The sequence below is a fragment of the Thermobia domestica genome, chromosome 2 (genome assembly GCF_964235325.1).
Source record: "Thermobia domestica chromosome 2, izTheDome1.hap1.1, whole genome shotgun sequence".
NCBI lineage: Eukaryota > Metazoa > Arthropoda > Insecta > Zygentoma > Lepismatidae > Thermobia > Thermobia domestica.
In genome coordinates, this window is record NC_137455.1 from 360,389,072 (window position 1) to 360,414,027 (window position 24,956).

The following is a 24,956-nucleotide window of genomic DNA, read 5'->3' on the forward strand; positions in this document are numbered from 1 at the left end:
ACAACTGTCTGGTCTGACTACAAAACAAGACTTCTCTGTATCTCCTACAGAGTCATGATAAAACACTTGCCCCGCAGGGGAGAAGCACCCTTTTTACCTACAAATACACTTTTCACTTCTCCCTCATTGGTCGGTTAGTTGGTTCCTTGATAAATAATAATAATAGTGATGAATGGAACGGAACAGATTCCGTGAAAAGAAATCAACCAATCGAGCGGCATACTTGAAACGATAATCTATACATAATGATGTAAATAGAAATATAAACTGGTCGCTTTATATTCTTGCATATGTATGGCTGTTTAGAGTACCTTCACCATGCTTTGTTCCAAAACTATGTCGGTTAGCATGTGCCAGTGGGATCGAGAAATATTAGAATTTTATGTAAAGATGTTCATCTGTTATCCATCTACAACGCCAACCATTATGTATTTTACATCGTACACCTCTTTTTTCTTTTCTAGAATATACTGTTAAGATTTATAAGTAAAATTACGTTGAAATACTGCTAACTATGTATCTTGTCTTTATTCGTTCTTAAATTGTAATTAATCGCTGATGTTAAAGGAAACAATGATTGATTACTGTTAGTGATTTGCAGTCAGTTCTGCTCTGAGAGGCTTCAATCCCAGACTGTGTGATTGGAATGGTTAACATTATAGCCGTCTCTTTTCTTGTGCTTTCCGTGTTTCCGCTCTCATGACCATTGTACTAATTCTTTCATATAATACAGGGACGTACACAGGGAATGGATTCTATTAGCCCTAAAACTCTTTTCTGTAAATTTAGTCTAATATATTGGGGATACGCCTCCCGGATAAACAGCCTACAAACTGAAGACGGAATTTCAGTTGGAGGTAGAATGATCAGTTGTATATAGTTTGCAAATGATATGGCGCTTGTTGCAGAATCTGAAGAGAAAAATCAATAAGATTGTTAGAAAACGTGAGGAAGGTCTGTGAAGAATATGGGATGAAAAAAAAAGTGTTAGAAAAACGAAAGCCATGGTGATTGAAACGAAGGAGTCGCTGTCAAGTATAAAAGTAGGAGGGGAGAAAACAGAACATGAGCACAAAAGAAACTCAATACTATATTCCGAAAATACTCTTCTCATATCACGGTTTTAATATTTTTAATGTAAAATAGTGTTTCCCACGAGACCAGACGAGAATTGTATAGTTCGTAGAAGTCCCATGTCGTCTCGATACCAAAGGAACTGTGAACAACTCGCCAACTGTACAAAATATATTTTCCTATGATGAAGTATAAACGTAGTCAAGCCAATACTTCAGTAAAACACCAACTAAGGTCCTTAGGAGTAGTGAAACTGTTTATTAAAGTTTCTAATTATAGCGGGGTCTAAATTTCATATTTTCTAGGGTCCCAACTTCTTTATTTTTCTGGGGGTTAGGCAAAAAAATTAATGTTTGCCCTCCCTGCAAAACTTCTAAGTTACGGCGTTGGTTGAAAGCTTAGAAAATTTTGTCCTCAATGAGGCAAAAAAAGAAAAAAGAAAAAGAAAGAAAGAAAGAAAAGAAAAGAAAGAAACGCTTGTTCTCTCAGCAAAAGTTTCAGGTTACGTCGGTCGAAAACTTAAAAGAAAAAATTGTACTTTACAAGAAATGAACACTTTCAGATATTCTATGTACTATTATACCTCGTAAGTATACAAATTTTCAAATTACTTTCTCACTTTCTCAAATTAATATAATCTTACGTTATTGATTTATGCGTAACACAAGAATTATTAGCACATCGCAGTTTGTAATCTCGAAATTATGTAATGAACAATAAACACTTTTTTCACTTTTAAAAGCATGTAAGTGTAACATAATGAGATTACTGATAAATTTAATTGCTTTAGTTTTCAAATTGTCCTGCATTTTCTACTTGTAACTTCGCACACTCTGTTGGCTATCTGTGTAAACACAAACATACAAAAAAAAAAAAAAAACGTACATACATAATTTGACTGCTGTCGGTGAGATATTTTGAACTGTAATTACGCTCAGTTGTAATGTTCAAAGGTTTATTGTTAATGAATGCAAAAACGTTAACCTGGAGCGATTTTCTTTCGCTCTCTTCTCTCTCACTCTACATATATATATTTATATGGTTATTATCCTTTTAAATATTCGTATTATTAAACCTTCAAAATCAATAGTTGTGAATCGGAACACCTGAGGGCGTAAAACATAATAAAAACTAAATTAATTGGCTTTCAAATAGTCTATCCACTAACGGAACAATAAATCATATTTAGAAATTATTAATAGATTATGCGGCTAATCACAAAACAGTACATTAAGTCGATTGAGCTGAATATATTAGACTTTTCTCCTCCTTGCTATGAGCACATGATTTTTCTTGTACATTAAAGGATAGATAGGACTTTATTCTATAATAGAAATAGTTTTTTTTTTTTTTTTTTTTGGTCCTGGATCGTGTGGATTAACCTGAGGATTAAATTACTGAAGAGTTCCGAAAACTCTGGACCGTAGGGTGGCCAAGTTTGTGAAAATGCCGGATTATTTGGAATGGGGTTAAAAAAGAATAAGCAAGAGTGTTTCCTTAGAACAGCGTTTCTCAACCGCTGTGCCGCGAATGGGCAGCTGGTGTGCCACGAGAAAATCGAAACAAATTATTAATTCTATAGGAACCAAATTGTAAGACATAGGGGAAAATGTATATTTGTATTTCACATTACTATGAACCTCTACTATAAATCTACAATTTTAAGCTACATACTGTGTTACTTTTCTGTACATTTTTAATGTTGAAAAACGTATTTATCATTGTCATTACCATTATTGCTTCTTTATTGTTGCAGACTATTTTGCAACTTGAAATTTTAACATATCATTGAATAAATTCAACAAAGCAAATATTCATACAAATTACCTACACTTGTGTTTTAAAAGTATAGGTGTTTTGTTTATTTGTTCGTTATTTAGTGATCTTCCCTTTTAGTTAAATGTTAGATAAAGTTTTCGAAAGAGAAAGTGGTTTTTAAAAACCCGAGTCCTATATTTCATTGCTATTGTTTTCTATTTTAAAATTAGAATGAGAAATAAGCATGATGATTTACCACGGGGGAAAATCAGTGATCGAGCTTTCTTGTCTGTAAGAAGAAGATCAGTAATCACATTAAAATACCACGGTATTTTATATTTACAAATAATAATAGTAATTATATATATATATATATATATATATATATATATATATATATATATATATATATATATATATATATATATGGGTATAGCACTTATATATATATGGGTGTGCCGCTAGAATTCAAGTTACCCCTGTAGTGTGCCGCAAGTTGAAAAAGGTTGGGAAACGCTGCCTTAGAAAATATAGTACAGTACTTGCATGTATTGCCTGCTTGAGAATACAACAGAGAATAAACTGCCCAATTACCCTTAAACAAAGGAAAAAATACGTAGTTTATGAAGAAATAGAGCCTATACTATACATAAAAATAAAAATTAATGAATTTTCACTGTACAGTAATTTAACTGATATGACAGACCTGAGAAAAATACTTGAACGCGTCTGCGCGCGGGTTTTTTTCGCCCTGAAAGAGTGTGGCCGACTTATCCGGACTGCCCAATTATCGGGTGCCGAGTTTTAGGAACTTTACTTATTAGGAAAGAGGGAAGTAGTGATCCCAACCCCTGGGAAAAAATACAATTTTGTGTGGATTTTTTAACATTAATTTTTCGAATAGCGCTAAAAGAAATATGGGATTTTTCATATGTTTCATTGACGCTAACAAACGTGCTGACGACACAAATAAGCGTGAAATGAGTGCTAATTGTCAAATTTTGTTATTGGAAAGTGCATGTTAGTGTGAAAGTGATTAATACAGGAACTCATGATTTTTTTTTTTTAAGCACCAGAAACATAATGTATACTCTAGAATTAAAACAAGAATTTTAGGAATGATCAAAAAAATGGATCTAAAGATTGCGATCTTGGCCAAGAAATTTTAGGAATGAACCAAAAAAGCATCAAAAGAGAGTAATCTTGGCCAATAATTAGTTTCTGAATCACGGACCACAAATTTTTTGAACAGCCCCTAAATCGAGTTTTCCTATTTTGTGAGGAATAAGCACATCATACTGAGTTAAGTGATAGTTTGAGTTTGGCTACACTATATGTAGTTATCCAGATATAAGGTGTACAAGAAAATTTTTGATTGATTGAAATATATTGGATTTTTTGAACCAAAAAAGAAATCATGAACAGAGAAAAGTAAATTACCAAACGACAAAAAGCTAATTTCTAAAACTTCTCACAAGAAATAACTGAAGAATTACTACGTTCAGTAGAAGGTTATGGCACAAAAGCGTGATTGAAATACTAAATTCTGATAACAAAATATGCTTGTTTTCATTATCAATTTCAATAATCTCTTCTAATTAAGGAAAATATTTATTAGAAGTTTAGAAGATTGGAATTTGCGAATAATTTTCTCAAAATATTGAAGAAAGTAAATTACATACGTACACCAATTTCAATTTTCATATATTATAAATTTCGGAAATTATGTAATTAGTATAGTGCGAGGGAAATTTAAGAGCAAAATTTTAACTTCAAATCCAATTAGATAACGCCCATTTGGAAGACCTAGACGCAGATGGGAGAATAATATTAAGATGGATCTTGCCGAAATAGGAATACAAAATAGAAACTGGGCTCTGGTTTAAGTCAATGGAGAGCTTCTGTGAACGCGGCACTGAATTTCCGGGTTTCATAGATCGAAGAAGTAGTTGGGTAGTTGGTTAGATATATATATACGTCAAGTTCTTCCTTTAGTAGAGTTAAGTTCTTACTTTTATCGGAAGTCTTAATCTATATTTTAAAAAGTACCCCAACATCATGTATACAGTATATGGAGAAGTTTGATTTGTGTGGCTATTTTCTCAATTAACACTGAATGCACCAATGGTAATAGATTTCTAGCACTTTTGGTCTTTAGTGGAGAGATTAAAGTAGATATAGATTGCATTCTTAAGATATTAAATTCATTGAGGAAAACAGTTTTGCTAAATACAAGAATTGGAGTGATACTGTATATAGCACTTGGTGAAAATCTAGGGTTTAATACAGAAACAAAGTTAAATATAAAATCTACTCGCAAAAGTTGGAGATACTTGGTGAAATTCTAACTTAGTGTGCAATTTAGGAACAAAGCTAAATATAAAACTAGGCCCAAAAGTTGGAGATACATGATACTCTCGGGTGGAATTCAGAAACAATCAAAAGCAAATATAAGAACTAAGTACTAAAGAACAGACATGTTATCTATAAACGTTAGTTAAACTATAGGCGCAATTAGAGCTCCTTCATGGCTATATAGTTAGAAAATAAAATGAAATGAAATATTTCAGATTAACGTCCCACGGTTATGCCGGTTAGGTTAAAGGAGATGGTGATGATGAGAAATTAATGAAATGGTGGCGTGAAGGTGGGAGAAAACGGGAGAACCCCGAGGAAACCCACGTACACGACATTTGTCCACCACAAAGTTCACTTGGCGGGAGCCAGGATTGAACCCGGGATCCCATGCACCAGAGGTGAACTCTCTACCACTGAGCCACCACGCCTCCCTATATAGTTAGAATAGGGACCTAAGAGACGTACGGGATCAGGGCCGTAAGAGACCTGATTCAAATCGCGATGTGAATTCGTGTCGTTCGGATACCACGTTAAGCGATAAGTCCATGTTTTATAAACCTCGGAGTTTAAAGGGACACTAAACTTACAATCAAATTCATCCAATGTAGGCTGCATTTCAGAAATAAACAAATCTATCAATCAAATTAGGTGAAAAAGTAGGGTGTAAGTCAAAAATAATCGAAGATAAATAGTAACTCCACATTTTTTATTTCGTAAGACTTATGGTTGAAAGCACAATTGTCCAAAAATTATGTGCATCTCTTTCTTTTTTATTGTTACTTTAACGTTATTCTACTAATGGGTCGTTTGTAACAACTTAGTAATAAATTGTTACTAAATAAAACACAGCTTTGTCTCCTTTTAAAGTGCGGAAACATCTTATTTTCGTGCTTAGAATGTAACGCTCAGTTAATTTTTACTAGGTATTTGACCGCCATTTAGTCATTCAATGTAATTTGTCTGGTGTCCGCGCCACCTACTTGGCACCTAGTAAACTTGAAAAATGCTGGTGGACATTATTATAAAATCAGGAGGCGCTGGTGTCTAGGTCACCCGGTCAATAAAGAGGTTTTAACCTACTCGTTTATATCCAGGACAAGAGAAAAAGTAGGGAAAAAAACTTCCTTAATACTCATCTTTTTTTTTTTTTTTAACTACTTTTAAAAAGAAGGAAGAGTTGTTGTGAAAGCAATTCACGTCCATTGTCCAGTGTCAAGTGCAACTGTGAATAAAAAAAAAAAAAAAAAAAAAAAAAAAAAAAGTGGCGGGAAATTTTAGGCACCAATTATGTTGTTAGGTTTACGAGAGACAACAAAATGCGTACATTCAGCTATTAGATAACAAGTGGGTTTAGGTTTTATCATCACCTGCATAAAAAAAAAATAAGCAGTTATCTTGACTGTTACCTGCTTTCCAAAAGCATAAACAATTGTATGCAAGGTCTATTTCATTACTCATACATTCACTTAAAAGACATATGACTGTTGTTTCGCCCATTTTTATAGTGATTCAAAGAAAAATGGAGATACACATCTGTTGCTTCCTTGCGCTTCAGGCTAAAAAAATGGCGCCTTAAGTCATAGAAGAAAATGTTTGAAACATATTTAATATTCTAGGGTTTTAAAGCTTGCAAAAAGTGTTTTTCGTTGTGTAAGGTTATTGAAGAAAATTATAGATTTTCTCTACAGTATTTATTTTTCGTTTTTGTACACAAGCGTATAAGTGCGAAATACTTCATATATAAGGGAATTTAAATATAAACGAATAAGTTAAATATAACTAAACTGGTGGTTTCTTTATACGTTCTATTATTACAGGACTAAAGGACGTGTTTTGGTAATATTCCAGCCATCTAAATAAATGGAAGGTTTCATTAATGTTAGGTATGTCTGTTAACTTAAGCCTGTGATGAGATGCATGTAGAGAGAAAATTTTATGTAATGGACTTCTGTAGAATAAATTCTACGAGCGTAGCGTCTAGATGGTATTTTAGTTTATAAGTTTGCGAAACAGGCCACCAATTCGCCCAAGCATCTATCTAATGTATGTTAAAAGCGGTTACAGAAGACCAAAAATTTGTGTTGAAAGAAAAATATGAGAACTCTTTGTGAATGCAAGATGAACTTTGGTAGCGTCTGGAAGACCTCCGTATGAGCCCTCAGAATTTTACGTTGTGTTATTGTAACCATGAAGGTCAGGGACGTACGCAGGGAGAGGGTCCTGGGGGTCCGTATCCCCCGAAATTTCGACTTTTGTGTAAATTTAGCCTAATTTTAGGGGCAATTTTAGGAAATTTAATATAAAATACCCTCATATTGAGTTTGGCCCCTCCGAAATAAATTCCTGCGTACGCCACTGATGAAGGTGTAATAGAGTGGCTTAGTGGTAGAGTGCTTACCTTTGGAGCATGAAGTCCCTGGTTCGATCCCTAACCAAACCAGAGGCGGATCCAGAGGGGGGCAATCGGGTCGATCGCCCCCCTGAAGAGGAAACTTTCTTATTTTATATATATAAATAAAACCCAACCCGAAGTTTGGAGACCTTAAAAGTAGCAGTATGACAACCCACCCCTCCCCCTCCCCCCAGAAATCGATCCTGGATCCGCCCCTGAACCAAACAAACTTGTGGTGGACAACATTGTGTTCGTTGGTTTTCTAGGAGCGCCTCTATTTCCTCCCACTTTCTCATTCCAGCAATTCTTCCATCATCGTCCATTAACGTTAATCATCGTCTCCATTAGCTTAAAGGATATAATCGTGGGGAAAATTTCATTTCATTTCATGTGACCATAAAATGAAATTTCGGATTTTTTTTTAACTGAGATATTTTAAACGTTTATCTGTTACATTGCATTACACAAGTGTAATATTTTGAACGTTTTAAACCTTTTAAAATAATTTTGCTAAAAAGGGGGAAGTTATAAACTTTCTCTTAGGAAACTACCGCTAATTATCTTAAATGAGCTTTAGAATAACACCATACACATGTGCCAGATCTCTAAATTTGGGGGATTTTCCTGGAGTTATCCCGAAAAAAAAAAGTTTCGATTTCTCTCTCGGGGCCCCAAGATCAGGTACTTGCGTGAAATTTGCGTTGAGATTTCTCGAACAAAGTGCAACATGTCTTGCAGCTAATATTACTTACGCAAAGAAAGTTTACCCTATGTAAACCGTAGCACGCAAGTATTTTGAGTAAAACGGAGTACGCAGTATGAGCATATAGCACAAGGATTTTTATAATTAAATATCTTTTTTTTTTAATTACCCTAATTTTAACTTGCAAGTTTTGGTACATACAATTCTACATAGACAAGTCTTCAGTTATTATACACTCCATATTTATTTGAGTGTGCTACTCGTAGTAATATTTCTTTAATATAACACCAATAAATATTTAATATACCATGTTGAATTATACATTAATCAGTGCTGTGCCGTGGAAAATCAGCGCTCGGGGCGAGAGTATACGACAGCGCTCCCGTACATACGAGTCAGGTCGACAGACTAGCTGCAAATTGCCAAAATGATTGGCGCGAAAACATAAGAAAACTGTCAAAAATAAAGCCTGCTTCCCTTGATTTTTAGCACTTTTTATTACTTTGCCTTCCATTTTATATATGTGCACATGCATTTTCCTAACATGAGTAACATTATAAGACCACTTCCTAAAGCAGGAAGAGGATTTAAGTAGAAGTTGGGCGCTTTTAGCAAGTGTCTAGGGAGGCAAAAAGCATAATCTGACTCTGGTCAAACAAAATATTAGGTTAAAAACACAGCTGTGGATCTAAATTATTCCAAGTATTTTTTTCCTCTCTTTTTTTCTTTCCTTTTCTTTTCCTTCTTCGTCCCGAATTTTGCGCCCCTCTTAATTCAGCGCCCGGGGCCGTCGCCCCGCACAAACTCCGACGGCACGGTGCTGAAATTAATTAACTTTTATATTGAGTTAATTATTTAACAAATATACTTTATACTGTTAGGATACAAGTAAGCATGAGAGAATGAAAATATAGAAACAACATTATGATCAGGATAAGAGTTGAGCCTAGGTACAAAAGAACTGCGTATGTTTGTACGTAACAGAGGAACACTTTTTTTTAAAGTTTTTAGTGACTATTGTTGGATGTATTAATGTATCAAGTTAACAATCAAAATGAAATGAAATCGTTTAGTTTAACGCCTCATATTCTTTTTAGGTTAAGAGTGATGATAATTAAGGCAAGTGAATGATGATGGAAGAATTTGATAGAATGAAAAAGTGGGAGGAATACTCCGAGACGACGGACACGATGTTGTACAGCACAAATTTACTTGTCTGGAGGTTTGAACCAGGGACCCCACGCATCAGAGGTAAGCACTCTAGCACTGATTCACTGTATTCCCTAAGTTAAGAATCAAATAAGTAAGAAGCTCAGAAGAGTTGTATATGTAGAATTGCAAGTTAAAATTAGGGTAATTAAAAAAAAAAAGATTTTTAATTATAAAAGAACCTTGTATCATATGGTGATACGTGACAGTATGTGAAGACAGGTATTTTCACGTATTTGAGTAAATAGCAAGTACTTTTGCGCACTCCGTTTTACTCAAAATACTACGTGCTACGGTTTACATAGAGAAAAGTCCTCTTTCTGTGTAAGTAGTATTAGCTGCGAAACATGTTGTACTCGTTTCTTTTTTTTTTTTTTTTTTTTATCTTCGTATCCTATCCCTATTTCAATGAAACTTGGGAAATATAAAACCTAGAACATCCAGTATTTCTCAACGCACATTTCACGCCAATTGCCTGAATTTGAGGTCCCGAGAGAGAAATCGAATTAAAAAAAAGTCGGGAAAACTCTGGAAAAATTCCCCGAATTTAGAGATCTGACACATGTGTAAAATGTAATTCTAAATCCTGATTCTTTCTAAATCCAATGATGTGCAAACCATCAATCTAATTTCAAGGTAGGCTAATTAGGGAATGAGCCGTTGCTATTAATACTAAACATTTAAATATATTAATGAGTCAATTGTGTCAAAGGATGCCTTTAGCTTCTCTTGAGTGTCATGTTGCTCGTAATACTTACTAAATATTTACATTAATTTATTTATCAATTGGACTTTTGATAAGTCGTTTCAAGTTTTACTTAGAGGAACGGAAAGATTTTCCATTTGTACATCAAGTAAAGATTCACGTTTCCCTTTAGCATATTAGCGTACTATCTTATGACTTAAAACTTCCACGTATTCATTTAAAATTTATGGAGGTTATTGCTCCCTGTCCCCCTATTGAAACCTGATTTCAAAATGTAAACACTCATAGTGGAACTTTCAGAAAAAAATATATACAGGGTGCTACAATATTTTGGGAACAGATTCGTTACATCAAAATAAGGGGAAAAAAAAGCACATATGGACCTGCTCTCAAAAGTGGATAGTTTCAGAGATATAGGGTGCCGAATACGTGAAACAAGCAAAATTTAGAAGTTCATAGCTTCACTACTGTGGAATCTATCGCAATCGGGTCAAACCATCACTGAGGAACTGGTATGTGGACTATCCAAATATCCATATTTAAGAATGCTCCAGTACTTACACACAAATTTTTAGAGAGATACGTGGAGAGAGATCAAGAACTCCTAAACAGCCTCTCTAAAAATTATTGCGCAAGTACTGGAGCATTCTTAAATATGGATATTTGGATAGTTAACATACCAGTTCCTCAGTGATGGTTTGACCCGACTGCGATAGATTCCATAGTAGTGGAGCTATGGACTTCTAAGGTTCATTTGTTTCACATATTCGGCACCCTATCAGTCCGAAACTATCCACTTTTGAGCAGAGGTCCATATGAACTTTTTTTCTTATTTTGATGTAACGAATCTGTTCCCAAAATCTTGTGACAAATCTTTGAAACACCCTGTATATGTATTAAAATATCATTTTCACATTCACAGTAGGGACTGAGAAAGACTATATAGCATAAATATTACAAACAATCTTGGAATTCCAAACCAGGACTTCGAAATTACTGGATTTTTTTTTTTTTTTGTCTTACCTATGTTTGTTTAGTAAATTATGAATTCCGTTGTAACTTTCAAGATGACATTGAACCAAGGACTAGGCATATCGATGATATGTGTCCTAACCGTTCGTTAATACAACGACAACATAATGATCTAATTGGGTTCTTTAATGACGTAGCGCAATTTTCTTTCTAGCAAAGAAGATGTTACTCCTAACAAGTTACCTCAGCTTCTAGTTACTTGTTTAAATAATAAGCATGTAGTTACGTTCAAGTGCCTGTTTGCAGTAAGCAAGCAAGAGACCTGTAATTCTTATGAAATGAAATGAAATTTTTCAGTTTAACGTCCCACGATTATGTCCTTCAATACTAATTCCTTTATCAAGGGTGAGAATTTTAGAAAGACATTCTTCTCTGTTTACAAGGCCATTAGTATCGTATTGACACTGTGCCACCTATGTGCACTGAAATTTTTAAACTAGATTGTTGAACAAAGACAATAGATTACTATTTAGTTATTTTCAGATATTCGAAATTCCTTATTAATGATTCAATTAATTTTTTTTTAGTACAATGAATCAGGATTAGGAATAAGAATTAGATTTCTGGGCCTTGTGCAACGATGGCCATGTTAGGCCATCACGTATGAGTAATAACGTTCTCAGCGATCACACTATCCGAGGAAAAGGAAGGAAGGAAACCGTCTGGGACCACTGTATATTAAGGACCATAACCAGATTTACTGGTGTGAATGGCGAAAACCCAGGAAAAACCTCGCTCAGGATGCTGGCCTGAAAAAACGTTTAGTTTCTTCGAAGGAGTGTCCCCACCGGGAATCGAACCACTCACACCAAAGACGAGATAGTTAGGCGATTACGCTACATGTTATCACTACAATGAATCAGATATATGTTTCTCTCACTACAATCAAAATCACAGTAGCTACATTATTTTTCAACATCTAATCTCTTGGAAGCTTTTACTTTATTGAAACTATATTTTTATGCTATACTACCAGATATATTGGTACGCTTGAGAGGAGGGATTCGAACTTAATAATGCTTATGTCAACCATCTACTCTACGAAAACTTATATACCTGATGGCATCTTTATTAGTGGAGTTATTACGAGAGTGAAAATTTTAGAAACAGTTTAAATGAATATCACTACAGTAAATTGATTACTGTGAATAGTAGTGGCGAAATCTTATTACTGTTACTAACAGTTAAACATTCCCCATAGTACATGTATGAATATTATAGCTGAGCGTTACGTGCAGTGTAAATTGAAATGAAACTTCGGTAAGAATGTACATGTTGAATTTCGTACTTAAATTTTCCTCATGGGCTTCAATTAAATGGTCGGACGAAATATTCTGTAACAGCCTCAGGTATGTGTTCACTATATATTTAAGTACAATACAATAGTAAGAAAATAAATTGGTTGTCAGAAGTGAAATTTTCCCTATAACATAGAAGTTAAAAAGCTAGGAGATTGTAACCGGATAACATAGAAGGTTGTAACATGATTTATTCGGTGAACGTTCACCATAGATTCAACTTACATTGTCGGAGGAAACGCAATGTAAAGACATGATTTTATGTTCACCATATATTCAGTTAATATCTTTGAGGTATCAAGGAACTTCGTAAGTAGGATGAGTAGAGGAGATGAAATATTCTCTTAAATTCAATTGATATAAACTAGAGATAAAAAAAAACATATTTTAATGGAGGACGGAATTTTAGTGGAGTTAGTTGTTAGTAAGCTGTTAAATTTGGGGGTAAATGTTGCCCAGAAATTCAATTCAATATCCCATGAAGCATTTTATAATAATCTCATGTGAATTTCACCATACATTCAACGAAAGCGATGGTATGGGAGCAGGATATATGGTATCTGTCGTAGATGGAAATTTTCACCTTAAATTCAAGTGAACTACAATTGAAAATAGTATTTTATGACAAGTTTTTGTATGTAAATGACAGGCATAGTTTTAATTAAATGGTCGTAGAAAGATGTAGGGCATATCTTATAAGAGCCGTAGGTGAATGTTTACTATAAATTTAACTAAAATGGTAGTAAAGAAGTAAGCTATTCGGTAACTATAGAGATTAAAGTTTCGCTATAAATTCAATTAAAGTAGAAAAGTATATGGTAACATGATTTTACAGGTAAAGTTCCCCATACATGGAATAAAATGGTCATGGGGAAAATATTGGGACAGACTTGAAAGTTCACAATAAATTCAACAAAAATGGTGGTAAAGAAAAAGTAGCCTATATGGTAATTAAGAATTGAAATTTTCCGTATAAATTCAATTAAAGTAGATGTAAATAAAGAAAATGGTAACAGGCTCTCATAGGTAAGTATCCCGGATAGATTCAATAATGTAGTTGTAGAAAATATATTGTAACAACTATATTTGAATGTTCACCACAGATTGAATGAAAACAGTGCTAAGGAGTAGCATATGTGGTAATTAACGGGGATGATTTTTACGTATTCTAAATTTAATTAAAGCAGAGGTGAGAGAAAAAATATTGTAAGATGCAGAATGGGATTATTACAAATTTGACTCTTAAGAGGCCTCATCACTGAGAAACTAAAATACCGCTAATTTTACAGTAATTATGTGATATCTTCAAATAGATAAAAGATCATCGAAAAGTGGAACAAGACCTCCCTAGACAGTATTATTTTGCGTGAGATACCGTTATCACGACTGATTTATCTGCTTTCGATTTCCAGCCATTTAGAAAATTGACATTTATTTTCGCGTTTCTAAATAACAGCAAACGAAAAGCTACTAGGTGACTCGTGATAACGGTAGCTCATGCAAAATAACATCGTCTAGGGAGGTCTTGTTCCACTTTTCGATGATCTTTTATCTATTTGAAGATATCACATAGTTACTGTAAAATTAGTGGTATTTTAATTTCGCAGTGATAGAGACTCTTAAGAGGAACTTTCATTAGTGGGATGGGTACTGAATTTTTAGAGTTTAATTACATTTTGTACATACCTTCACCTAAGCTCCTCATGGTTTCGTCATCAACGCTGATTCTTAATGTATGAGTTTCCAAGAACTTGGCCAATTTCTCAGCGAGAATTTCGTCCAAACGGGCATCCTTAGCTTCGGCATCACGTGGTAAGTTGGTCTCCAACTCATCCATGGTCAAGGCCTTCCCAAGGTTCTGCGGTTGGACATTGCCCTTTTCATCTTGTTGTCGCACCAGGGCAAAGTTCTCAGTTATTTCAATGGTGTCCTTACGAAGTGCTCGGTCCACAAAGGTAATGGCCTTCATTTTAAGACATGTAATTAAGTCCTTTCTGCTACATTCATCGTAAATTCGGTACATAACCTTAAATTCACTACCAATACCATCATCCCCAAGAGATCGTCCAAATTCAAAATCCTCGTCCTCAGGTTCCCCACGAGGTTCCTCAGCGGGGTAAGCAAAAACTGCGGTAGCAAACAGAAAAACTAAACACACCTTCATGTTTGATTTGTCAAAAAAAATTTATCACACCACCACTGAAAGAAACAATTGGAAGGCTAAAACGTATCAATTGCACACAGTTTTTTTTTCGGGGTCCTCGTCAATGAGCCTTCCAGGCACCCGGCAATTTAAAAAAAAAAGTACACACCAACCACCAGAAAAGTGTCCCCTTGTTTTGTTAAAACTGTTGTCGCACGGGAGGCAAAATGGAAAATGATGGTAAGATGAGCGACGATGTATCTTTTTAAAGGTCGGACGTAAACGTATGTGGTGCATAAAAGCCGTGGCGGGGCGGGGGGCTCCAGCGGGGAGAAGGGAGGAAGGAATATATATGTATATAGTTTTTAAAACATCAGATAGAAAGAGACAGAGATGGTTGAGTTAAGGAAACGTTAAGAATTTAGGTCGGATGCAGCATGAGTCTTTTGGGAGAATCTAGGTTCACTCATACCATTGGCTGTTTACCTCTCTTTTTTTTTAAGTACTTACAGCAGTCGCATCCTTCTCGTTCTTGGTTCCACCTGCCCCTACGTCTTCCGTACCCCTACTTTTTTTTTCTCGTTAATAGTGTGTGTGTGTGTGTATCTTCCAGTGCGCGTATTATGCTATACCATCACATGTGAAGCATGGCTATAGCCTAGTAAGTACTTCCCCTACCACAATTCATTTCTCTTGCTTCTCAGAGCTTCTTTTTTTTTAATTTTATTTTTTGAGTTAAGTAGGTTGACAGCCAGTGAACTTGAACTTGGTAAATGCTGGCTGGAGGAGAGAGGGCAGGCAGGACGGGAAATACGGAGAGGGAAAACAACGCGTAATCTTCTTGGTTGAACATATTTTTACTATTATTATTATTCTTGGCTTATTATGTTCTGTCAGTAACCGCAGAGGAGAATGTGGGTTTCAAGGGGGAGGGGAAGATACACATACATTTAAAAAGAGAGTGTATTTAGTATGTGTGGGTAGTAACAGATAGAAAAAAACAGGGAAAATACCTATCATGAATAAATATTCAAATAATTGAGGAAAGAGTGCCTCCGTATACACTACTCAATAAAGGATACAGTACTTCAATCAAACGTAATTAGAGCAAAATTAGAGAGTGTTTTCCGTGAGTTATTGCCGGTATATTCTCCCCCCTTCTTCATTTGTTCATTTCTCACACATTTTCCCCCACCTCCTTCTTTCTCCATTTTCTCGTCTTTCTCTCTCACCCTTTCTCTTTCCCTCTTTCTACCTTCCACATACTGGCTCACACATTCCGTTTGATAAATTCCGCTCTCTCGGATTCTTTCACATGTTGCTTTCATTCTTTCTTTGCCTGTTACTAACAGGAACTACTTATCTTTTTTTCTTTTTTATTTATGTGTGCATAACATTCATTCATACATGTATAGACATATAGTAAACATTATGCCAACAAAAGAAAGTGTTGCCAGCAGACATACATTTTTTTTAAAAAACGTAAAATACATTTTCATTATTATTATTACTATGATGACTTATCATGCTGTCTGTGTTCCTTGTTAACTACTTTTTAAATAATATTTGTATTTATTTTGTAATAAAGAGTAAAAATAAATAATTTTTAATAATCAGTAGAATTAAAATACAAATACTATTTAATAAACTGAATCTTAGTTTCCTAAACAAATCATATAGCAATTGGACTATAAACAGTTTACCGACTATAAAAAACAGACTATAAACAGACTATAAAAAAATGAAAAAAAAACACGCTTCATTTTGAAAAATAAACAAAATAAAACAAATCATAATTAAACAAGTAAAAAATTTTTTTTTTTAAATGTGCTTCTCCCTAAGTAAATTTTAACCAACAAAAAGAAAATAAATCGTACTTAAAAAGAAGTAAAAAATTAATTCTGGTTTCAAGAAAATTATTTAAAAATACTATTCACGCATGGTAAAAAAAAGTATGGGGAGTCATATGCTGTCAAAGTATACTGTCATATGCAATAACTTGATTTACATCAAAATTGAAGACGTTATAAATTATTGTGTATGAGAGCGCTTCCCATACTCTTCTTTTCAGTCATACCAAAATAGATTTTAAAAAATGATTATCTTGCAAATATATATATATTTCTTTTTACTTTTAAGAAGTAGCTACTTGTTTATTTATTTATGTTATTTTTTAAATAAAGAAGGCATTCTTCAAAATACCTATATTTATATAAGGTAACTGCAGGTATATACGCCAGTGCAGCTAAATACGCCAAGTGATCAATGCTGCGACGTTTCCAACGAAATCTGATGGAATGTGCCTCCAAAATATGCCACGAGCTTGGACAAGTCCGATTTGACGAATAGTCCGGAAGACAGCGCTGAGACCGCAACGTCGTGCAGTGTTCTTTGCTTCGGGAAGGTTCCGTAGAAAGACGTTCTTATTTCAATAGAGGTAAGAATCTGTTGTTTAGTACCGTACTAACTCAGAACATTGGACATTGTTTGCAGCAATGTACGTCTTCTTTCTTGTCCGTCTAGTGTAACATCTCACTCTGTTAGTTACCAAAAAAAAAAAAAAAAAAGTTGTAAGATATATAAATTCATTCTATTTCGAGTCTTCGATAAACTAGTTTCATTTGTGAAATTTTGAATACAGCGCCTCTAGTGGCGATTGTTGTTACTTCACCCAGCACTTGAGTTATTCTCATCAGATGTGTGCTGGAAATGTACTCGGTAAAACCTTATAATAGTAAGCTCTAATTTTCGAAAATTGGTAAATTATTCTATTAGAGTTGTGTGTATATTACAAGTGAATTCAATTTGACATTCTAAAGTGTGGACTTCTATTTACTTAATATTCTGGTGAGTTGTTTAATAATCTTCTCAAATTTAAATCAAATTCATGTATATTCTAATGGAAATTTAACTGTTTGATTAAATGGGATATAGACAGTTTGTGTTAACCATACTTATAACTTCGTATATTCGATATATGTATATGTATTTGAAAATTCGGTACAATTATCCAAATCATTTTAGGTTGTCGTGGAAAACGATTAGGTTGAGATTTATTGGGACTATTGAGATTTATTAAATATGGTATTTATATTTAAGCTGAACATATGGTGGTCCTTAAGATTTCTGGCCACTATTCTTAATTTGAAAATATATATATTGTTTCTCAAATGTGGCGGGTTTTCACAGGTGAGAGGCCCGTACCGAGTAACGAGTTCCTATCTAAATAGGAACGTTACACTAGGAACACTTTGTTTTTTAAGTGTAATTTCAGCATTTGTGATTCCATGGCTACTACATCAATACCAAGCATGGTGCAGCGAAATAAGCCAGGGCTTGTGCAGGACTGACTGCAGAAGACAAAGGCGAGACATTTGTCCCACATATTCCTTGTAATATTAATGTTTTTTTTTTTTTTTTTAATACAGTGACACTGTTTGTTTTTCTTCTTATGGACTATAACTTTTCAGTTTGGAACTTCATTTCAACTTTGGAGATGATCGGTTTTACATTTTATCTTTTTATCTTCATCTTGCATTTTGGTTATTCTATTTTTTTTTATTCAGCCAAATTTTGTAGTAATATTTGAGATCGTATAATATAGAGATGTGAGCAATTGCAAGATTTATTACAGGTTTCTAGTAGTTTCCTAGACTTGGAGTAATTACCTGCACGTGTTGGTAAATACACCAGTTTGAAACACTTTTTTTTTTTCTTTTACCTTGGGGATGTGAGTGGCATCATTGCCACATTTTACTACACCCGGAAAAGGCAACTCTGCAACGCATATGTATTGTTGTTTGTTTCATGAAACTTAAGGCCTTAAAAAATCCAATACTATTAACATGGCGTATTTACCTGCACCTACCTTATTTATCTGCAACTAGATACCTCTACAATGCAAATTAAGAATAGAATTGGAAATAATTACGTATGTCTCGCCTTTTGGACAAGATAGACTCTTAATATCTTCAAAAATGAAATACACCTAGATATGCTCTACCTCTACCATGCACATTACGAATAGTTGTACCAGTACAATATAATCACATATATATATCCCGTCTTTTATACAAGATAGATTCTTAATACAAGAATATTCAAAAATGATATTTCATAAGCGAAGTTATATACCGTACCTTGTAGCAGGTTTACTTTATTACGAAGGGCCCTTATTCATTGTGCGTATATTCCAGCATATATATCTTGAACTCAAGGATCAATTTCAACCAAACTTGACCTATGTATAACTTACAGTCTAGAAACAATATGTCGTTGATTAGATACCTCTAGCAACCTCTTAGGGAATCAAAAGAAGGTAACATATAGAAATAATCGAAAACGACCGATACGCGTATTAGTGTTAAATCCAGATCTAGCATAGCTTTTGTGATCGCTAGGACGATTAGTGGGAGTTCCGATGACAGTTATGCTCAAGTTATGTAGAGAAAGTACGACATCCCTATCACCCCTAGAGGTGTGTGTGGGAGGGGGAAGGGGGTAACATGTAAAAATAATACAAAACGTTCAAATTAGTGTCGAATTCAGTTCTTGGTATCGCTGAGATGAATAGTGACACTTCCAATGCCGTTTAAGTTCAAGTTCAGCTCCTTTCGTCATGACAGATGAGAAGAAGTGAAAATAAAATGTTCAAAATGTTGAAGATTAGTGTCGAATATATAACTCTAGAGTCGGGAAATCGACTGTTCTGTTTGAAATGACTTTTGGAACATTGAATATAGACCATGCCCAGTGGCGGATCCAGAAGATAAAAACTGGGGGCAGCAAGACTCTAAAGTATGATAGGTATATCATGAGTTTACAAGTTTTCATGGGTCCTGCAGAAGTTTCCAACTTTACTCTCTCCCGATGGATATTATGGCAAGGTTGAACGTTGACATTGTGGACCTCAAATATTGTTTTACACATTGCATAACAGAAAAACTGTAACTGAAATTATATCTAATGTTCCAAAAATTTTCTAATAAAGAATAGAAACGTAATCAGGGTGTCTATTGGTCACGAAAGTCACGAATGTTACGAAAAAGTCACGAAATCATAAAATGATCATGAAAGTCACGAAAAGGTCACGAAATTTAGATTTTGGGTCACGATTTTTCTTGTAACTGTACAACTGTGAGTACAGATTGGAAAATTTTGTTCTATAAAACGTCAAAATTCAGCATCAAAAATGTGTGGTCGGCTTTAGACGCTACCAAATCACAAGCAAACTACGTTTCTATCGCATGGATGAAAATTCGGCCTAATTCGCACCCAAATTCGCTCTTGAAAATGTTCGGAAATTTTGTGATTTGGTAAAGAAAAGGTCACGAAAAAGTCACGAAATTTCATTTTGGAATTTTGTAGACACCCTGGTAATGCTTACTATAAACTTTCAAAAATATATAAATAATAGCTTCAATTAGTGTTGTCGTTCAAAAAACTAATATGATAATTTACCATGATAATTTATACACACAAATCGCTTGTTAGGATAATTCCACAAATTACGAAAACCATCAACTTTGGACCTATACATTTACCTCGGTATATTTTACAGAAATTGATATTTCAACTTGAAAAAAACATTTTTTTGTGACTATTATAAAGCACTTTTTATGAGAAGCGAATAATTTTTATAAACTTCGTGCGATATATCTTCACATTATTGCCGTTATTGATCATTTACCTCCAACTTTCGGACCGCTGCAAATTATAGGTTAAAATCGTACTTAACATAAAGCTCTAACTGTAAAATCAAACTTTTTATTAGTGTGTCTCCAAATCATCCCAAACTCCATAAAATGTTTATGCAGTTACTCAAGGACTACAATTTATAGGCAACCATATCTATTAGCATCAGGCAGGAAAATGATATTGCACTGAGCGACATGTATTACTTTCAGACAGGCAAGGCACATCACACGGATCGACATGTATTAGTGTCAGCAGACAAGTGGTAGCGCATAAATCAACATCCATTAGCGTCAGGCAGGCAAATCATAGCGCACGGATCAACATCCATTAGCGTCAGGCAGACAAGTGATAGCGCACGGATCAACATCCATTAGCGTCAGGCAGGCAAGTGATAGCGCACGGATCAACATCCATTAGCGTCAGGCAGGCAAGTCATAGCGCACGGATCAACATCCATTAGCGTCAAGCAAGCAAATAATGGCGAACGGATCGACATCTATTAACGTCAGGCAGGCAAATAAATCGCACTGAGCGACATGTATTACTTTCAGGCAGGCAAATCACATCACACGGATCGATATGTACAGTATTAATGTCAGCAAGCAAGTGATAGAGCACGAATCGACAGCCATTAGCGTCAGGCAGGCAAGTAATAGAGCACGAAGTGACATTTATTAGCATCAGGAAGGGAAACAATAACCGCATCACTTAGCCACATTGTTTATTATTAGAATTTTAGCACAATATACAAACTATGACACTTGCTGTTTATTATTAAGAAATACAGTAATGTCGACTTGTCTTTATCGTTAAATATAAAAGTAACAAGAAAGTTCTATCGCTTTTTCACCCACCACATTCGAACATCAGTATGCCACCTAAGACGCACCTGCAAGATCAAAAATAGTCTCCATCAGCATCAACGACATTCTGCCAACGTTCTGGAAGGCCATGGATTCCACCGCGGTAAAACTTGGTGGGCCGTGAAGCTAAGACGGTATGAAGTGCATTTTGCACTTCTACTGACCTTATCCTGATAGCCGAGATACGCAACTTCAATTCGGGCGACTCCGCGCATGTTACATAGTTCTTCACGTTACACACGTAAAACATTACTTAGGAGATCAATTCAAAGAGCTAATTGAGTTCAAGTATATAAACATGTTAATACAGAAACAATATTTAAAATAAAAGGTACTAGATTTATTAGTAACGGGTTATGAAAATGACGTCACGACTCAGAATCGGAAAGAGAGAAGGAAAGAAAAGAGTGAAAAGCCGGTAGCTAAGATGCGAGTCTCTTGCAAGTGTTGCAAATTATAAACTTGAAAAATCTTATATCAAAAACAGAAGACCAGTAAAATTAGTTAATTGATCAATGTTAGAAATCGTCCACAATGGATAGGAAATGGCTTAATATTTTTATATGATAGACTATATAAATTAAATAGAGTTGCATGCCTGCTGATAAATGAAACAAAAGAAAGAACGGGACTCACATGTAACTTCTGCAATTTTTGTGCAGAGACTAACACTGCTCTGCCAAATATCGTCTTCGCGCGTGTGTTAGTGTGGGTACGTGGGTATAGTGAAACTGAAACCATGGAGAGTGTTAAGCGCGAAATTGAAATCATGAATGAATCCGAATTATCTTCTCAGTATTATCGCAAACACGAGGAGGGAAACGTCTTTAAAGTCAAGCAAAGTAAATTGTCAACAATGTGTACTCTCGACTAAGAGAAAAATATGCAGACAAAACTGTTGTAGAAATTGTTGATATGATTGTTGCCTGTTTGCAGCTGGACTCATTGCTAACGTAGAGTTGCTGTGCTTTGAGAAAAAAATCGTATTTTTAATTTATTGTGTGGGAGGGTGGCTGCTTGTGTGTTTCTGTTTATGATTGACCTTTTCCAGGTAGTTATATGAGAGTAACTTCATTTATTATCCTTTCTTACCTTAATCAATTGAAATGAATAATCAAAATAGTTTTCATGCTCTCGAGTTTTAATTGTGAGGATTGCAAATACACCACGTGCGAATTTCCAATACATTTATTACTATTGTCGTGGAGTCTTCATGAATTATTAAAAACAAATAAACCAAGAAACATTTTTCGTAGCGGCAGGAAAAGAAAGAGAAATCACCGCTCCGCGCATATCAGCTGAGACCCAGAGCAGCGCCAGTTGAAACCCTGGCGAATGAGAACCCAACCAAAACACACACACACACACATACAAAGGCTTAGCTGCGAAAAGGTTCGCACGCCAACATGTACTAATGCGCTTGTGATTCGGCTCTCAAGTTAACATTGCGTTTAGTATAGGTATTTGAACTGGCGTCCTCTAAGTTGATTGTCCAAGGAATGGAACATGTAATAATCGGACCTGAACGAGGTACAATGTCCAATGTCCGGGAAGTATGGAGGATGCAACAGTGTTTCCCACCCAAGGCTTAGAATGGTGTCCCGGGTTATCCTAGCAACGTGGGGTTTAGCGTTGTTCTGTAAAACACAGCTCAACTGCTGACAGTACACAGTTGCATTGATGCTTTGACCAGCTGGTAGCAGTTCCCGATGCATGATGCCGCGAGCAATCCACCAAACACACAAGAGGACCTTCTTCTGGTATAGTGCTGGTTTTCGCTGTTTTGGAACCGGTTAATGTGATGTTAACCAATGACGATGGCGCCGAGGAGATTCGTACAGGGCCTACTTCTCATTACATGTCAATATCCTGTTCAGAAATAGCTTCTTCCTCAGACAAGACAGCAAAGAAACACACGTATCTGCTAGCGTTCCTTTCTGGCCCCATCTACTCAATTTGTAGTGCTTCACAAGTTAATGGAAGTGGTTTCTAACCGCACACTGAATTGTAGTCCCAGTTCCTCACATGTCTGGCCACTGTTCGCCTCAATTGCTGCCTGAATATATTCATTTTGAACATGTGTTGGTCTTCCGGCACGCAGTGTGTCTTCGAGTGTTTCATCACCGTCCTTAAACTTGTTAAACTATCGCTGCACTGTCCGCGTAGTCACGACACCCTCAACAAAGGCAGAACATATCTTCTGCCCGCTACAGCGGCATTTCACTCCAGTTTGAACTAGTACAGCATACACGCCCTTATGACGTTCTGTGGAGGTTCCATGTTCACTCTATCCTTACACAAGTTCACGATGTAACTGAACTGTCACAACCAGGTAGAGTGTTTAATATACCCACACAAACCACTGACCTTCGCCTTATCTCCATTTGCATTCAACTCACAGTGTGAGGGCCAATGGAACACAGGCCTCCACAAAAAACGACAGAACTTTCTTGGTTATCTAGCGTAGCGTATGTAACACTTTACTTTTCTGGTAGTCCTCGTGCTGTAACAGTTTTAAAAAAAATGTTTTTCTATTTACTTTCTCTGAAAATTCTAGTCCTAACTTTTACCACCTGGTTGTGATTCTGTTCAAAAAGTGAGACCATAATACGTAATACAATAATGGGCAGAGTATATTGTGAACTCATTAACCAACTAAATAACTCTATGACCTATGGAAGGCGGAAGTTCAATGCCGCGTTAACAAAAGCTCTTCATTTACTACTATCCTTAGCCAACTGGATCCAGTTTCTACTTTGTATTCCTATTTCTGCGAGATTCATCTTAATATTGTCTTCCCATCTACGCCTAGGTCTTCCTAATAGCTATTAGTCGTTTTCCGATTGGAACTTCAGTTAAAACTGTAAAATCGTTCGTACGTTCTTCCATCCTGGCTACATGACCTGCCCACCTGAGCCTCCTAGATTTAATGAACCTAACAATGTTCGGTATAAATTATGCAGTCTCTCTTTATGAAGTTTCCTTCAATCCGGTTTCCCGTTCCACTTGGGTTCGAATATCCGTCTCAGGTAGGGATGCGCACGATACGAGTCGAGACAGGATTTTCGTGACAAAATTCGAGTCGAGACACGGCTCTTCCAATAGAGAAATATACATTTTTCGAGTCGAGACATCACTTTTACAGCACATTTTCGAGACGAGACAGCCAAAATCTCGTCTCGTGCGCATCCCTAGTCTCAGGATCTTGTTCTCAAATGCTTTCGTCTACGATCTTCCCTCAGAATAAACGACCATGTTTCGCAACCATACAGTACAGCATGCATGATTATCATTTTATATATTTTAAGCTTCAAATTCCTCGACAGAATTCGCGAAGACAAGAAAGAGATTTTGAACCAAATAACAACAGGAATTCTCTGCTTTTAGTCGACATTTAATTTTCTTGGGAACATGGTTTTGATCTGTTAATATTGATCCGAGATATTTGAAAGTATCCAGTTTATCCAAAAGTATTATTTGATACTTTAACGGATTTGCAGTATTACAAACCCGACGAACTTTACCATTCTCTAATGCATGTTGACGATTTATAGCCTACAACATAGTTTCCTATCTAAATGGCCCATTTCATTTTTTTGGACCATCCTGTATTGTCATTACTTTTCGTTTTGCTGACTAGAAATTTTACTATCTGAAAGCCCTTAATATTGTATGAAGAATTAAATGTCAAAAAATTCTGGTAGAACTCCCTGTACTACCTGA

The 24,956-nt window shown here is 35.4% G+C and overlaps 2 protein-coding genes across 2 annotated transcripts in view; one reads left to right on the plus strand and one right to left on the minus strand.

Moving 5' to 3' along the window:
* Positions 1-14,907, minus strand: part of LOC145678821 (uncharacterized) — a 28,979-nt gene extending 14,072 nt beyond the window's left edge. The window contains exon 1 of the mRNA XM_081749363.1: positions 14,217-14,907. Within this exon, the coding sequence (XP_081605489.1) occupies positions 14,217-14,694 (478 nt within the window). The 5' untranslated portion in view covers positions 14,695-14,907. The remainder of the gene's footprint in view (positions 1-14,216) is intronic.
* LOC145678820 (uncharacterized) overlaps positions 9,404-24,956 on the plus strand; it is a 386,382-nt gene continuing 370,829 nt past the window's right edge. Inside the window, exon 1 of the mRNA XM_081749361.1 lies at positions 9,404-9,536. Coding sequence (XP_081605487.1) covers positions 9,413-9,536 — 124 coding nt within the window. The 5' untranslated portion in view covers positions 9,404-9,412. The remainder of the gene's footprint in view (positions 9,537-24,956) is intronic.